This window comes from Sceloporus occidentalis, unplaced genomic scaffold (genome assembly GCF_023333645.1).
Source record: "Sceloporus occidentalis isolate IW3139 unplaced genomic scaffold, rSceOcc1.0.p SCAF_107, whole genome shotgun sequence".
Taxonomy (NCBI): domain Eukaryota; kingdom Metazoa; phylum Chordata; class Lepidosauria; order Squamata; family Phrynosomatidae; genus Sceloporus; species Sceloporus occidentalis.
In genome coordinates, this window is record NW_028317087.1 from 1,611,575 (window position 1) to 1,627,946 (window position 16,372).

Below are 16,372 nucleotides of genomic sequence, written 5' to 3' on the forward strand. Positions count from 1 at the left end.
AGTCAATTTAATGTTCCTGTTGATTGTTTTAACTTTTAAAGATCTGCACCGGACTTGGTCTTCATACACATCCACCAAATGAATAGGCATAATAGACAGACAACCCATGAGCTTTTTATATTAAATGACTTTGCATTTTATTTAAAAGGCAGATTCCGTAGAGCGGTTGGAATCGAGGTTGTACACTTAGTGGGTACATTTTGGTGATGCAGCAGTGAAGCTAATCAAAGGAGTCCTGCGACTTCACAGAACCATATTAGAATGATTCGGTATAATGATGAATGCCAGACTTTTTAAATTTTTTTTTTTTTTAAATACAGGTTTGCCTGGGTTATAATTCAAATATATATATATATATAATACGTGTGTGTTTTGTGCAGTGATATTGGCTGTATGTTCTATGAATATTGTTCCTACCAAATGTAGCAATTAGGATCAAACACTTATCCAACAAAAACCCTTGCGTAAGCCTTCTTTTCTTAATCATGGCTTGTCAGTGTATATTACATTCAAGGAAGTAATCCCAATTGTATTTTGGATTTTTACATTGTATGTATGTTATGCCTAAAAACCCGAATGTCAAACTAACTTTGGTGTACTACAATATATAACATCATTGTCTGTCTTTGCAGTGTGGTCCTGAATGTTTGGCTTGTGAAGAAGAATGCACCAAACCTCGTCTAGCAGGATGTCCCCATCACTGTAATTTACCCTGTCACCCAGGAGATTGCCCTCCATGCGTTCAAATGATCAGGACTAAATGCCACTGCAAGATCATCAGTCTTTACATCGAATGCAGGTACACAGAAGGTGCATTTCCTAGGGTGATTGGTTTCAGATTCATTCATCAGTAAACATGACCAATTGACATAAAACAGAGTGCAGTATACAGGCCTGGTGTTATCTCATTTATATCGTGTAGGCTGCCATTGTTGTCGGTTGTGATATTTAGAGTAACTGTCCCATATTGAGCTGATTCTTTACAGCAACGGAACAAGTCCGGTCCGCCATAGAGCAGGAATTGGCCAACTTGGTGGTTTAAGACTGGTTCCGTTTTTTAACCACCGGCAGTATGATAAAGGAGTGTGTGTCTATTGAATTGGGATAAGATAGAGGTAGAACACATACATGGCTAATACACATCTACATTATCTACAAGTGTTAAAGGATGAGTGTCAATGAATGGGTTGATGGAATGGTTCACAAATGTCTCTCCCATTAGTGAAGCTGGCCCGATGGATCAATGATCAGACCAAGATGTTTATTTGACATCCTTCTGTTGTGTTTTGGAATGTTAACACTGGGTGTTGACAAGCCCGTTCCTTAAGAAAAAACAGCATGATTATTTAACTATTCACCACCATCGTCTTCTTTGTAAAATGACTTTGATCATCATGTTTTATTTATTTAGAAAAATTACGCTGGCTGACACAAATGAAAAGAATATTTTGACTTCATGCAAAAATCAGTGCCCAAAAGAGGTAAGTGTTTTCATATTGGTTTTTTTTCACTCTACCTTGTTCTACACGCAGTATTAATAAAAAAAAAAAAAAAAAAGTATGCACCAGCTATATGTTTATTTTACCAATGACCTGAGATGCATCATTCAGATGTTATTACTTTTCAGAATTGTATTTATTTTTTGATTTTTTTTATATGTGCTGTTTGCTATTTAAGGCAAAATTATTTGTCAGTTTCTATTTTTCATAGCAAATCAGCCTACCCCACCAGCACCAAGAGACTGTGAAAGAAATGACACAAAGAATAGCAAAAATGCATTGTTGAGTTGAAAAAATATCCCATGCCGATCAGGAAAAACTCAAAAATGTGTTTTTCCTTTTGCTGCTTGTAAAGGGATCTGTTTTATGAAAAGGCTTGATTCATAACGTTGTGTTCCTTTAAGAAAACTCACTGATCTCCAGTTCTAGAATAACATATAACTTTGTCAAACCCCTGCTTTGTAACATGTGTTCGCCTTCCTTGGGCTTGAGATTCCGTCTATTTTGGAAAGGCCTAAAGATCACAAGTGCTTTATACATCGCCTGCGGCTTTTCCGACTCACTTTAAACATACTTTGGCAGCTTTACGTGTCCTATTTTCAGAGAATCAATATAAATAACATTATGTGGCATTGGATTAACCGAAGACAGCTACAATGCAAGCTCGTAAAAAAGGGATTTAGCGCGATACCGGTACTTTACTCTTAGATTAAGTTTGCTTATTTTCCACTGGAACCTAAATGTATTTAGCATTGTAAAGCATCATGAGGGACGCCGTGTATGAGCAGCCGACTCCTGCTTTAATCTCTCTTTATTTTAGTTCCTTTTACATGAAAAGCGCACATTCGCTTTGTGGGTTATCCCGTGGTGGACTTGAGACTTGCGTTGGTCAATCGATCATTCAGTATCGGTGGTTTTCTGATCTCAGCCCAACGCTGGGTAATTATTCCAAATTAATCATTCCATTGTGCCGACCAAAGTTGTGATGTAATTGTGATAGTTTGGTCTCCCGCGTTTGTCTTTGATGTGGTTTATGAACAGCGCCAGTTACAGAGCCGATAGCACCATATGTTGTTTACAGAACATGTAGCAGGAGACTGAAGGTACATTTCTAGAGATGCTTAGTGTTGCCAACCTTTACATTAATGATTAATGGCTCGTTCCTCCTCATACGTTGTATATTTGCAGGAGCGTGGGCCTTTTCTCTTTCTGCACCAGTGTGTCTCAATGTATATTAATATTATTTCACATTTTCTGTATTGTCAAATTTAATTTCAACTGCCCCTCTATAGTAATAAGGGGGCTAAGGAATCAGCTGGCGCTCTATAAACATCTGAATACCTGATTCAGATGTAACAATGTTCATCTACTTTTACTGTCCTTAGAAAGCCAGATACTCCCATCCAAGTCTGGTTTTGTTATTCCGTTCATAGCATTGCTTAGCTTTGAGAAACAAAATATACAAAGATATTATATCCAGCACATTGGAGCTAAACTAATTGGAAATTGTTGGGTATCTTTTACGCATTTTAGTTTTTCCTTCCAGTTTTTTAGGGTTCCAAAGTTGTACGAAAAATATCTAGGGGAGGATAGACATTTCACTGTCAACCTGGGGATGTTTTCCTTGCCTAAATGATCAACACATAGGCTTTAATGCAACAAAAGATATATTAGATTTGTGGATAATATCTGGACTTATTTTACGTCAAGTGCGGGTTCTTGCCGCCATGGCTTAAGGGAGAGCTTTGAGTGGATAATACGCATTGCGTGAAACCAAGCGCATTACCAGATTTCCTATGAATCTTGAGAGGAAGTGTTTATGGTGTTAAAGTTCATTGACTTGGCATAGCTGATCTTGTGAAGGTCATTGCTAGAAATTAATCCACAGTCTGACTTCCTGTAAAGTTATACGTTTGTCCAAGAAAATCCACCCAACATGGAAGTGAACCTTAAAGCCTGAGAAAACTTCATGCAGGAATCCCTTTGTGGGGAAAAAGCGTCATTAGGAAAGAAGTTGTAATTTGAAGAAGGATCTGTCGTACTTCATTAGACTTTCTATTCATCCATCCATGTAGTTACAATCACTCGATGATAGCGAGCTGGAGAGATGTGCAAGTAATTGTTAGAACGTCTCAGACATGAGCTGTTTGACTTGGCTGCCGAGAAGCTTTTTTTCTCCCTTTGTGGTTTCCTACGAGTGCTGCTCCCTGACCTCCGGTTTTCTTTCTGAACAAGTGTGCCTTTTATATAGCCGCACATGCTGGCTGCAGGATCTGTAGACATTTATGTAGACATTTAAATCGTACAGATCCTTTTTTTCTCTTTTCTTTTATTGTATTCACTTCATGTAATTTGAGGGTAGCAGCAAGATTTCCTGGGGAAGGAAGCAAACTGAACCATAGATACGAGACTGCCTTAACATAATCACACGGAGACTGCATTTCCATCTGTTTTGGCACCTTATGCAGGTATGGATTTACAGGCAATATAGCGAGGGAAATGTTATTAAAGGTACCGCTGGTTTCACAATGATGTCTGACATCTCAAGGGGTTTTTTTTTTCCCCAGTTTGCCAAAAGGTTAGCAAAATGGCATCCAGGTGAACCTTTATGGGAATGTGTTTAGTTACTTGAAAGGGATTATCGCTTTACTGGAGCGAGCCTGTTAGAGTTAGGGAACCCGCATGTATCAAGATGGAGTGGGGTCATCGGAATTGAATGCAATAAATTTACAGACAGCATTGTATTCCTGTTCCACAATAAATATCTGGAAACTCTGAGGTTTGTTTTTAACTGTTCCTGGCCAAAATCAGCTTGCTATGGTTTGTAACTGAAGCTAGACATACAGTAACCTTTATTAAGATTGTTATAGAGAGTGGTAATAACTATAATAATAATAATAAAAATAGAACAGATCATACATAACATATCAAGACAATCATCGCATCAGGTAAGCATGCATATAGTGACTTCTCCTGCATCGCTTAATTACAAGATTAATTACAAGATTAAGTCCTCAAACAGGGGGATGTGAAAAGAAAGAGGAAACTAAGGAAGGGGTAACATAGAAATTGTTCCGACGTATCACAAACAACTCAGGTTTGCTCTTGGTCACCATCTACTCAGTTGAGTCTGTACTCATTTTCTGACACTATTAATAGTACCGCTAGAGTATGGATATGCTTATGGATTAAATAAAAAAAAAAAATGTGGGCTATCACGTTAAATGTTTTGTCCTAAACAATTATTGGTTCAGGGGGATTTAATTTTGGTTTAAGGTGGGCTCCCAGGCAGAAAAAAAACCGTTTAGCACCATCTGTCTGCAGCTGTGCAGGAGATATTGTTGAAGCCCCGCTTCATATTTTTGTAAGGCAGTGTGCATGGTGTGTAACATTGTGTAACGTATGGCAAAGCATCAAAACATCTCTATAATTAGCATATAATTAAAAGATCAAATTTGAGGCCATAAAGAAATGCTCGTCTTGCGGTAAAATGCTTCTAATAGCTTGGAAGCCTTCCGGGCTTCTTCTGTTGGACTCCAGGGATTCTAGCTTCAGACTCTAATGATGCCAGTTGGATCAACCAGGATTTTGCGTTATTCAGTTTCAAAGTACCGCAGTGTTCCGGCAAAACTGAATAACAATTCATATATCCTGCATATTTATTGTAAGAATAGCCACCAAAATAAACAAAACTGCATAAGTCTGATTTGTCTGTATTTTGGTTAATCACATGCTCTTTATATGTAACGTACATACTTACACACGTAGAAATGACATCTAGTATTGCATTCTAAGTGTGAGCTTTTTATTCCAGTGCGGCTGTGATTTGCCGATAGGATTGCCTCTTACTAAAATCACTTCAATGTTTTGGCCTTGCTTCTGATACTGTCATGTAATTTAAACAGAGTTCCAATTGGTGCATACATTTTCCCACTATATGAACAGTAATAAATATATCTCTATAGTAAGTAAAACTTAACTGTAGTTCTCCTTTTATAAGTTAATAAATATTACATGTCAACATTAGATACTAATAGTAAAAAGCCTGTGTGAAGCGCTTGATCATTAACCCCAAAAACACACTCTGTAATACCTGTATTACTAAATGCGTGACTGATAAGAACTTATTATAGTATTAAGCTTGATTTAAAAAAAATTACCGTATATATTTATTTTACAGTTGCCATGTGGCCACAGATGCAAGGAAATTTGCCACCAAGGGAATTGCTCCACCAATTGTGTTCAGAAAGTTAAACTTCGATGTCCTTGCAGAAGAATTAAAAAGGTATGTTGAGAACTTTAAGTGCATTAATAAAAAATGCATGCAATTATTTAGATTCTGAAGACTGGGACTAGATGCATTAAAGTGTGGTGACATTGTATGTAAAAAAAACCCCATAAATCTTTATACAGGACCAGTATACTAAAGCAGAGGACCTGGTCTATTTTATTCCTTTACGGCTTTGGACAAATAAGTGTAATTTCTACTATATGTTCCTTTTAAGCCTGAGGTAGGCAAGATAGAGCCCTTTAGCTGGTTTCTGTTCTTGCTATAAGCCATATTAATTATCTTGGTTCTTGACTTTTTACTTCATATATGTCTTTTTTTGCATTACTGAACACCATTACTACATTTTTTAAGCTGTCGCCAAAATTACTAACCAACTCCTTACCTGTAAAACAAAACTGCACTCTTCTCTTCTGAGTACTTCATTCTCACATTATCTGTGACATGGCTCACTCTTCGCTACAGTTCTAATTTTCTGACCGTATATCTGACGTCTCCCTCTCCAGCACTTGCTCGTCTCCCCCGCTGCTCCTCGTTGGTATGCCTTAGGGCCAACTGCTGGGGCCGCTACTCTTATCTATCTTTATCGCCTCTGTTGGACAACTAATCCAGCACCATCTCAATTCTGATTACATGTTGTTACACGCTATATATGACCAAAAGTATGTGGACATCTGACCATCAGGGGTAAATGAGCTTGTTGGATATGCTAAGGCTCGACAAACCCTGAGGGGCCGCCTACGGTTTTTCACGATTGCCATCATCATGAGGCTCCCGGCGGGGTCACGTGTGTGTGTGTGTGTGTGTGTGTGTGTGGTCTACAGCTTTGTGGCTGAGCTGTTGCTATGCCTAAAGACTGGGGCAGATCTAGGTGGCATCCTATGACAGTGCCATGTTTTAAAGTCACTGAGCTCTCCAGCACAACCAATTCTGCTGCCAGTGTTTGTCTATGAAGATAGCTGCTTATGGGCTTGATTTTATACACCTTTTAGCAATGGGAGTAGATACAAAGCAATAAATGCCAGCTCAGTCTACAAGCAATAAATATGATTTCACCATAGTGGACAAAAACCTCTCAGTGGTTGCTCAGGTGCACACGTAGAATGCCTTGCTTCCACCAACAGAAGAGCAAATAAAGGCTGGCAATTCTGACAAGTTGGAGGCTCAAACGTGGAGTAAGTCAAATCACTGTCAGTCTTTTGAAAAAGTACTTTTGTGTGAAAGACATTAATCATATAATTTCTCCTTCCTTTATGATTAGCTCGTCTAACTGGCTGCTTGAACTTAGTTTTATGTGACTACTGAATAAAAGAGTTGCTTCTCGTTCGAGCCTCAGTCTTGTCGGCATTGCCGGGTTTTTTTTCTCTGCTAGGAATGCATGTGGCTGAAACATCTAAATTCAATAATTATGACGAGTGTCCACATCATTTTGGTCATATAATGTGCCTTTCCTCTCCGGACCTCTCACCTTGTTACACAAAACTCAACTCTCTCCTTCACCTCCCACATCCAATCATTCACTGATTTCTGCCACTTTCACCTGCAAAATAGAAGACATCACTAAAAACTAAGTGACATCCTATCAACATTATAGCAACTCTCGACTAACTAACATTCTGATTTCCCACTTCTCCAACCTTGTTCTCTGGACGTTGCCAGACGTCTTATCCCATGCTCATGATTGTAAAGATACGTTCAGTACATTTTCATCTTGGTGTTGACTAAATACTTTCCTTTTGAAGCTGTGAGCTCCTTACTAGGTCCCAATCACCTTGTCTATAGCTCTCGGATGCTCTCTGCTCATTATAATTATACAGCTGGGTTTTCATTCTCTCCTGCTGTTATGAACAAAGCTTTCGTGTTTCCTCTGTAATAACTCACTTGCTCCACACAGTGATGTCGGCTTCCTTGAGGTTAACATTTTAAATGCAATAGTAATTTTAATTCTAAAAATGTTAGACACAATGGTGACAGTTTTGCTTTTGTTGATCACATCGAGCAATATACTAACTTGATGACAAAACGGCAGGTTGTGAAAATCTATTCCCCTGGCACATTTTATACTTTGGTATCCTGATCAAGTGATTTCAGATATTCTTCTAACCTCTGTGGTTCGGTTTTCTGCCTATTATACAAAATAGACAATGAGTAGTTGATAGTTTATCTTGCTTGGACTGTAGACTGATCCCTTTAATTAATGTGTTAGCCTTTTCAGTAATATCTCTATAGACGTGATGGGTTTTTTGTGCACATCTAAGCTAAGTTAGGTCTGGTTACTGCTGTATTAAATGGCCATGGAAAGCATCTTGTTAGAACTTTCTGTTTCAAGGATTATTCTTCCAGTCGATGTTCTACTAACCCCGTAGGTGCGTTCCACTAGTAAAACCCTCATTAGTTTAGTCCCTGGTCTAAATGCGTTTGCAAAATCTCTTTATTTCAAACGTGGAAAATAAGTTACACATGCCTTCTACAGCAATCAGGATGTTTTAATAATACATACTCAGTGGATATCTTCACATCGTGACAAGCTGTATTTAAAATATAAGAATGATGGCTTTCAGAAAACTGTAGTTCCTTTATACAGATGTTTGATAAATAAACCTTCTTGAACTGCTATTCAGTGAGATTCTTTAAAATTCTAGGAGCTGCCTTGTAACGCCGTGCGTGAAGGCCACGTTTCCATAGAATGTGATTCATTGTGCGTGGAACTGAAGAAGAAAGCAGTAGAGGTAAAGTACCCATGCTTGTGATATAGAATGTTTTTTCGAGTCAGTGTTTACATTTTCACTTGCTCTAACATAACATGCTATAAAACACTGTGTACATATTCTGCTCACGAGAGCAGGCATTTAACACGTTCATGCGCATACGAAGTGGCCAGAATGACAACAAGGACATATAGTACATCCAAGTATTTTGCTCCAGAAGAGAGACTTTCCTGCTGGTGCACGAGATGAGGCCGCGGTCTTCACTTTTAATAGGAGACGGCATCTGTTGCACTGGAAAGCAGCTTAAATTCTCATGTTCTAAGCTGCATTTATCCATGTAAAGATCTGTCACATGTGTAAGTGTGTATGTAATATATATAATTGGTCAGTGAAAAAGCAATATATGATTTGCTTAGGCATGATAAACACAAAAAGGTAATCGTGAACATTTGGTAAAAATGGGGGTCCTTTGTGTTATCTTTAAAAAAAAAAGTAGCTCTTTAAAGATGTGGTGTAATTAACGGTGACAGCGCTCACATTATAAAATGTTATTGGCATATGTATATTTGCTACATGTATGTGCCCTAGCTCTGTTATCCTAGCTGAATCTACAAGACATTTAGACCAAATCATTGTCACGCTGACTTGTGAGGCTCTGATAAAGTTCTTTCAAGGAACGTACTCCGTTAGGGAAGCGGGACTTCCGCAGCATCGCCATAAACCATCCGTTTAGTGTGGTGTTTGAGTAGGGAATGGCACCCAAATATCACATGACTAAAGCAACGGGGACCTCCAAGTCCTACAGATAAAGGACGTTTATTGCTTCACATGATAGATCTGATAAAGTTTACTTGCCTAACATACTAATGAGTGCAATTAATGTTTTGAATTCATGCTCCAACTTGCATGCAGTAAAACACACGTGCCCATGCAAAATAGCCTTGACCATGCATTAAAAACGAAAATACAACTTTGGGAAATGTACTTTTGTCTGACCTAGGCTACTTATGGCTTTCACATTTAGTATTATCTTAATATAGTGGTTTCATTCCTCACATTTTTTTTTACATTTATTTGAAATTATTTCAAGATATCTGTCCAGCTTCAACCTAAAGTTTATTTTCTTGCAGAATGGAATGGTTTACATTTTTTCTTTTCTTTTCCAGAGTCCTGAATAATTCACTTTAACAGGTTTTTGTCTAATTCTGCACGCGTGTTTAGAAAGGTGATTCTGTGCAGAAAATGAAACAATCGCAGTAATGTCATTGATATTTCCTGTTTAATTTTCCAGTTGAAGGCAGAAGAAGAGAGAGCGGCTATTGAGGAAGAAAAACGCCGGCAGCAGGTACTGAAAATATTCCCAGCAAGACCCTGTGATAGCTGCAGGAATTTGCTAGTTTGTGGTCTCATTTACACCATTTGTCATGTAAATTATTAAAGATAAAGTAATATAACATTAAGAGAATGTAAGTGGAATAGGGTACATCATGAACATACTAATTGTTTGCTTTATTATTTGGCAAAAGGTGAAATTAGTAGTAATCTAATATTTGCTAAAGCAGTCTTTTAGTTGTATTGTAGGTGAAGAATGTTTTTTGTTTTTTTTTTATTAATATTGTTTAGTTTTTTAAATTTAAAGTATAATTATGTAAACATCAAATACTGATTTAAACCAAAACTTTTTTAAGGTAAATTTGCATGGAAGAACTATCGCTAATTATTCCTGTAGCAATTTGTTCTCTTCCGTACACATAATTGAGCTTTTATAGAAAAAGTCATTCTGATGGAAAGTTTCAAAAATAACCTTATCAACATAGCAACCGAACAGAACATTCCTAGTGATTTGGCCTTTTAATTTTTTGGACCTAACCACAGATTTACATAAACTTACTACATTTCAAAGTGAATCTGCAGGTTTTTGACCTAAGCAGTTTGGCGGCCAAATTGCTAGCCAATGTGTAGCTAAACCAGTAGAGGCTTGGTAACTCTCAGTAATATGATCCCAAAAAAAGCATTTGGCAAACAACCTACAAGAAGTGTACTGTCCAGTTCTGGCTAGTCATTTCTGGTACACATTCACCAAAATATATAAATCCTGGAAAAAACCATCCTTACCCGGTGTTAATGCTGCCCACAGCCTTTATTACTCCAAGTGCCCAAAAAGAGATTTCTCCTAACCCCAAATAAAGGCTTCTGATTTCGACTCAAATATTCACTTTAGAACAGCCCAGGAGCAAAATGCCCCACTCCCCATTTTTTATCGGAAATGATGTATCTGGCGTGAGGCACATGTGCACTATTACTATTATGCACACTACACTATTTGTAACCCTACAGTGTACTATTGGCATTCCTGCTTGGGGAGCTGTGAGTTCCACTATATTTGGACACTGTCCACTCGCCAACGCATGGAAGTTCTTTAGACTGTGTGTTCTGTGCATTTGTTACTAATTTGCCCTCACAGTTTACCAGTAGATGTCTCTGGGGAGGACTGGTTAACATTAAGATTACAATGATTTATAGAAGCTACGGAATTCCTTTGCCGTTTCCCACCGGGTGTCGCAGCATCGGAGGCGGAAGCGTGCAGTTTGTTCAAAGAATACGCTATAACATTTGCTTTCTTTACTCTAGGCCGAACTTGAGGCATTTGAAAACAGGCTGAAGGGAAAGCGTAAGAAGAACAAGAGAAGGGAAGAAGTGGAAGTTCAACCTTCTACATGGCAGAAATATAAGAAATATATACTAATGCCTGTTTGTGGAGTGGCACTCGCCATTTTCACTCTGTATCTCGCCCAAGTCAATGGATGAAATGTATAAGCAAATTAATATATGCATTATCAGTACATTGTAACTTAAATGAAAGTTATGGTAAATGTATTCTTTTCGTAGATTCATTAGTGCTACATTAAGTCTAAAATAAAAAAAAAATATGGGAAAAATTAATTTTAAAGAAAAACTGCTACCTAAGGTCCAAAGGAAATGTTGAATCAGCCTTGATGTACATGCTGTGCCTCTAAGGTTCTATAAACAGGTTGGCTGGGTAGATGAATAGATAGGTCTTGTGTTAACTAAACTAGTGATATCCATATACGTTGAAATATTACTGGAAAAGATAACTGGATCAGTTTTATTTTGCTGCCGTATCGTACATTTATTATATGAATTGGTGTCTTATGATGCTTTGTGCCACTGTAGCATTGCCTGCACCTCAGTCGAGCAATATTCGGTCCCATCAGCGGTGGGGATTGTAAATACGATGCCAGTGGATATTTGTAGTACACGATGTTTGATTACCAGCTGTAAAATGCTTTGATTTTAAAACAATTGCTTATAGCCAGCGTGTCTAAATGTTGTCTTTAGATGTAGTCTTTTTTTCTATTTTGCTTGCCCAGTAATCATTAAGCTATGATTTGTGTTTCTCGGTTGTGACCCTTGAAAAACCACAGATGACTGTACTTTGCCAAGACCTGTACCGAAATAAAACTGGACATTCAATCTGATTACAAACTGTAAAAGTTATTTGTTTATAGAATTCCAAACATTACAAAAAGATATAAACGGTTATATTCTTCTATATCAACTACATTGTGAAATGTTCTTCCCATTTTACTCTGGGCCTTAGTCTGACCTGCGTGGACAGGCAGGGGTTTACAGGTCGAGGCTACAAAGATGACACATTCACTCAATGGAAAAGATCATACATATATTTTATTAACCTTTTCGCGTCAGGTTTATTAACCTTTTCGCTCTTCTGGACCATTTCCATCTCTTATAGTTTACCATCTGTTCTTCTTTATGTGACACTGTATAAATGCACTTCTGCCTCTGTAGAGATTCAATTAACATGCAGCTTGTTAATATCCAATATCGCTTGGAGCTTCCGCCTTTGTTTGGGAGTTAAACTGATATGTGGTTATTTAACCCCTTCAATCCCAGGGGTTTTTGGTACCTCAAAGCCCGGAGCAATTTTGCCATTTTTGGGGTATGTCGGTTTAGCGATGATTCTCCTTTCCTGTGAATAGTGTACCCATATAAACAATATATTGTTTTTTGAAGGAAAGATAGAGCTTTCATTTGGTACCATAGTTGGATGATTAGCTGAAAATTTAGAATGAGAAATTTAGTAAAAACTAGCGAAAATTAGAAAAAAAAAAACATTTTTTTTACATTTTCCCTCTGAATCCTCACAAAATTAGGTAAAGTGATGGAAAATCCCCTCCAGGTTTATCAATTCAGGTGTCCCGATTTCAGAAATACCTAATTTATATAGATTTTCCAGACTTTCACAGCACCAGGGAGCATACTATAAGGTGTACAATTTTGTATACTTTTTATGCCTATGGCTTAACGGGTTTGGGGGTTGTGAACGGAGGCAGGAGGGTTATACTGGCTAGATGTTATCCTAGGGCATTGGGAAGTAAGGTTTTTTTTTTAAAAAAAAAATTTAATTACATTTTTTTTTTGTATTTTTTATATATTTTTTTAACACAGAAATGGTTAGAGGTCCTCTTAGGGACCTCCTGAACATGCCAGTGATGTCACAATGATATCACAGCTCACATAATTTTTTTTTTTTGTATTATTTATATTATTATTTTAATGATTTATTTAATTTTTTTAATGAATTTTTTTTCCCCCCAGCTTTTCTGTTACAGGACGGGAGGGGGGGTGAGAGAGATGGTTTCTCACTCCCCTCCCCGCGATCCCCCTGCACCGATCACACTGTGACGCAACCCGGAAGGGAATGCCCGATCGCGCGTTTGAAACTGTTTGCGCAGTTTACAGTGTAACAGCTTACCGGCTTTCATGCCGGAAGCTGTTACAGGAGATCGGACAGCAGAAAGCCGGCAATGCCGGCTTCTGCTGTCAGTGGGGAGTCCAGGCTGTCAAACAGCCTGATCTCCCGTGCAGCGGCAGGGATGTGTCCCTGACGCTGCACGAAGGGCTGGACGTACCGGGACGTCCATAGGGGTTTCTTAATAGGCGTTTTTTGGACGTCCCGGTACGTCTATAGGGAAATGAAGGGGTTAAGACTTTGGAGCGACAGCACCCATTATACTCGCTGAATTTTTCACACTTTACACCGACCAGCCATAATAATATGATGGGTGAAGTGAATAACACTGATAATCTTGTTATCATGGCACCTGTCAGTGAGTGGGGTACATTTAGTCCTCAAAGTTGATGTGTTATAAGCAGGAAAAATGGGTGACTCTGACAAGGGGCAAATGGTGATGGCTAGACAACTGGGTCAGAGCATCTCCAAGACTGCAGCTATTGCGGGGTGTTTCCAGCTTGCAGTGGTCATGATTGGCCAAGGCTCATTGGCTTGATCGGCCAAGGCTGGCTTGTTTGGTCAAATCCAACAGAAGAGCTGCTGTAGCTCAAACTGCTGAAAAAGTTAATACTGGTTCCGATAGAAAGGTGTCAGAACACGCAGTGCATCACACTTTGTTGCGTATGAGGCTGCATAACTGCAGAACAGTCAGGGTGCCCATGTTGACCTGTGACCATAAGAACTGGACCACGGAGGAAAGGAAGAAGGTGACCTGCTCTGATGAATCACATTATCTTTAACATCATGCGCATGGGGGGGTGCGTGTGTGTAGCTTACCTGGAGAATACATGGCAACAGGATACATCCAACTTACAGGACTTAAAGGATCGGCAGCTAATGTTTTGGGGCCAGATACCACAGCACACCTTCAGAGGTCTAGTGGAGTCCATGCCTCGACGGGTCAGGGCTGTTTTGGCGGCAAAAGGGGAGCTAAGCAATATTAGGCAGGTGGTCGGAATGTTATGGCTGATCGGTATGTACAGTGAAGGATATAATTTGATCACCTTCTGATTTTGTATGTTTGCCCACTGACAAAGACATGATCAGTCTATAATTTTAATTGTAGGTTTATTTGAACAGTGAGAGGCAGAATAACGCACTTCAAATAAGTTATAAATTGATTTGCATTTTACTCAGTGAAATAAGTATTTCCACCTCCATGTTTGACGGTGGGGATGGTATTCATGGGGTCATAGGCAGCATTCTTCCTCTTGAGGCTTCTATGACGGAGCGCTGGCGTAACATGACCTTCCAGCACTCCGTCATAGAATTCCAGGGAGAATCGCCGGGCAGCAGCAGAGGTTGTCTACCCGCATCACACAGACGGCCTACCGGCTGCCCCCACTAGACACCAGGGAGTCTGGAGCACGCGGGGGAAGTCTGGGAATACATTGGTAAGTCGGGGGGCAGAGTGGAAATAAAAGGAAATAAAAACGAATGCATTTTTCAATCAAAGTTTTTATTAAATATGAAAAAATAGTTTGCATGTGAATTAATATTTACTAGTAAAACTTTTTTCCTATAGGGTAGTCTTATATTCTTTTTTTCCTAAATTAATATTCAAATTTTTGGGGGGTCATCTTATAATAAGGGTCATATTATAATCGGGCAAATACAGTCAGAGTTGAAGAAAGACATAGCAGGAATACGAAAATAGCACTGGCCCTTAAAGGTTTAATATAAAGTTCATTTTCTATCAGTTTTTTTTTCTTGTTGGGATTGAATCTCTAGCATCTGAACTCTATTGCTCCCCCAAACAAAAAGAAATAGAATAGGTTCATCTTAACTTTACAGGTCAAGTTGTTTGTTTTTGTATCAGACTTTTGTGGACATGATTCTGATGAACGGCTATGTTGAGTATGTTGCTTAAATAACTAATTATAAATAATTGTTCATAGCATTTATTAACTGTTTGAATTCAGGTCCAGCTAGCCTCAAAATCCATAGTAATGATTTTGAATGCAAATGTCAGAATATACAAACATATATAATCATACCTGGGAACGTCTTCACTCCGGCTACCCGGAGCCTTCCCTTGCGGGACGGGGCCAGGACTGCCCACTGACTGACATCAGCAGGAAACTCCCCCATTTAAAGGGAAAATGGGCGGGGAGCAGGGCGTTTCAAGCTCCCATGACCCAGAGGATTCGGGTCTTGACGGTGCTTCACCCGGAGATCTCTGGGTCAAACCCGGAATGTTCTCAGGTATGATATAATGCAACAGAGATGTTCACTGTATTCCAAGACACTTTATGTAAGATTGGAAAATGATGGCGCTATATAAAACAATAAATAATAGCACCATCCCATAAATCCCTGTTGTCTTACAGGACTATTCGGTCTATTGGATCCAAAGCAGACTCTATGACCAAACATCATTAAATGTTTATGCTTTAGTGATGTACACAGCACGCTTGTATGTTTATATACCATTTTTTATCATCATACATGTTGCCTTTGTTTCTAAATAACACAAATCATATAATTTACTGCACTCGCTCAATGCAGGTACCTTCTCTAGAGCCTCTGAGGTACGCAGCCTGACACAGGAAGTACAACCTTCTCACTCCCAGACAGGAAGTACCCTCCAAGGGTGGCCCGTCTTGACATTTTCCTCTTCAATAAGTTTGCCAAATTAAGTAAAGGATAACACAAAAATGGCTTCACTGAGGCAGGTTGTTCTTTTTGACAGTGCGACTTGATGCCATTGGACAGAAGGAATGCACACATGGAAGTACTTTGCAAAGTGTTTCGGTAGCGGATAAGCAGCGGTTGCAGTCCGCTTCACACAAGCCGCTTTATGTCAGATTGGAGATCTGTTTTAATCATTACACGTTTTATTCACCTTCTGGTTTTCTGCCTTCCAATCTCTTTGAATGGCGAAAGATTCCTGGAGGGGTATTGAAGGATGTCCTGAGCTGTACTGTAGATCCCGCCACCAATCTTCATAAAGGCATATTGATGCCCTCTATAATGTAAGGGGCTCTTTTTACCTTTAGTTGCCAGTAAGATACTTTAGTACATACTGCACTATATTTGT

General features: G+C 38.8%; 1 protein-coding gene across 1 annotated transcript in view; it reads left to right on the forward strand.

The window, feature by feature from the left end:
• Positions 1 to 11,303, forward strand: part of LOC149283253 (NF-X1-type zinc finger protein NFXL1-like) — a 30,584-nt gene extending 19,281 nt beyond the window's left edge. Inside the window, exons 17-22 of the mRNA XM_089497792.1 lie at positions 633 to 799; positions 1,412 to 1,481; positions 5,680 to 5,784; positions 8,430 to 8,516; positions 9,787 to 9,840; positions 11,127 to 11,303. Coding sequence (XP_089353918.1) covers positions 633 to 799; positions 1,412 to 1,481; positions 5,680 to 5,784; positions 8,430 to 8,516; positions 9,787 to 9,840; positions 11,127 to 11,303 — 660 coding nt within the window. The remainder of the gene's footprint in view (positions 1 to 632; positions 800 to 1,411; positions 1,482 to 5,679; positions 5,785 to 8,429; positions 8,517 to 9,786; positions 9,841 to 11,126) is intronic.
• The last annotated feature ends 5,069 nt before the right edge of the window (positions 11,304 to 16,372 follow it).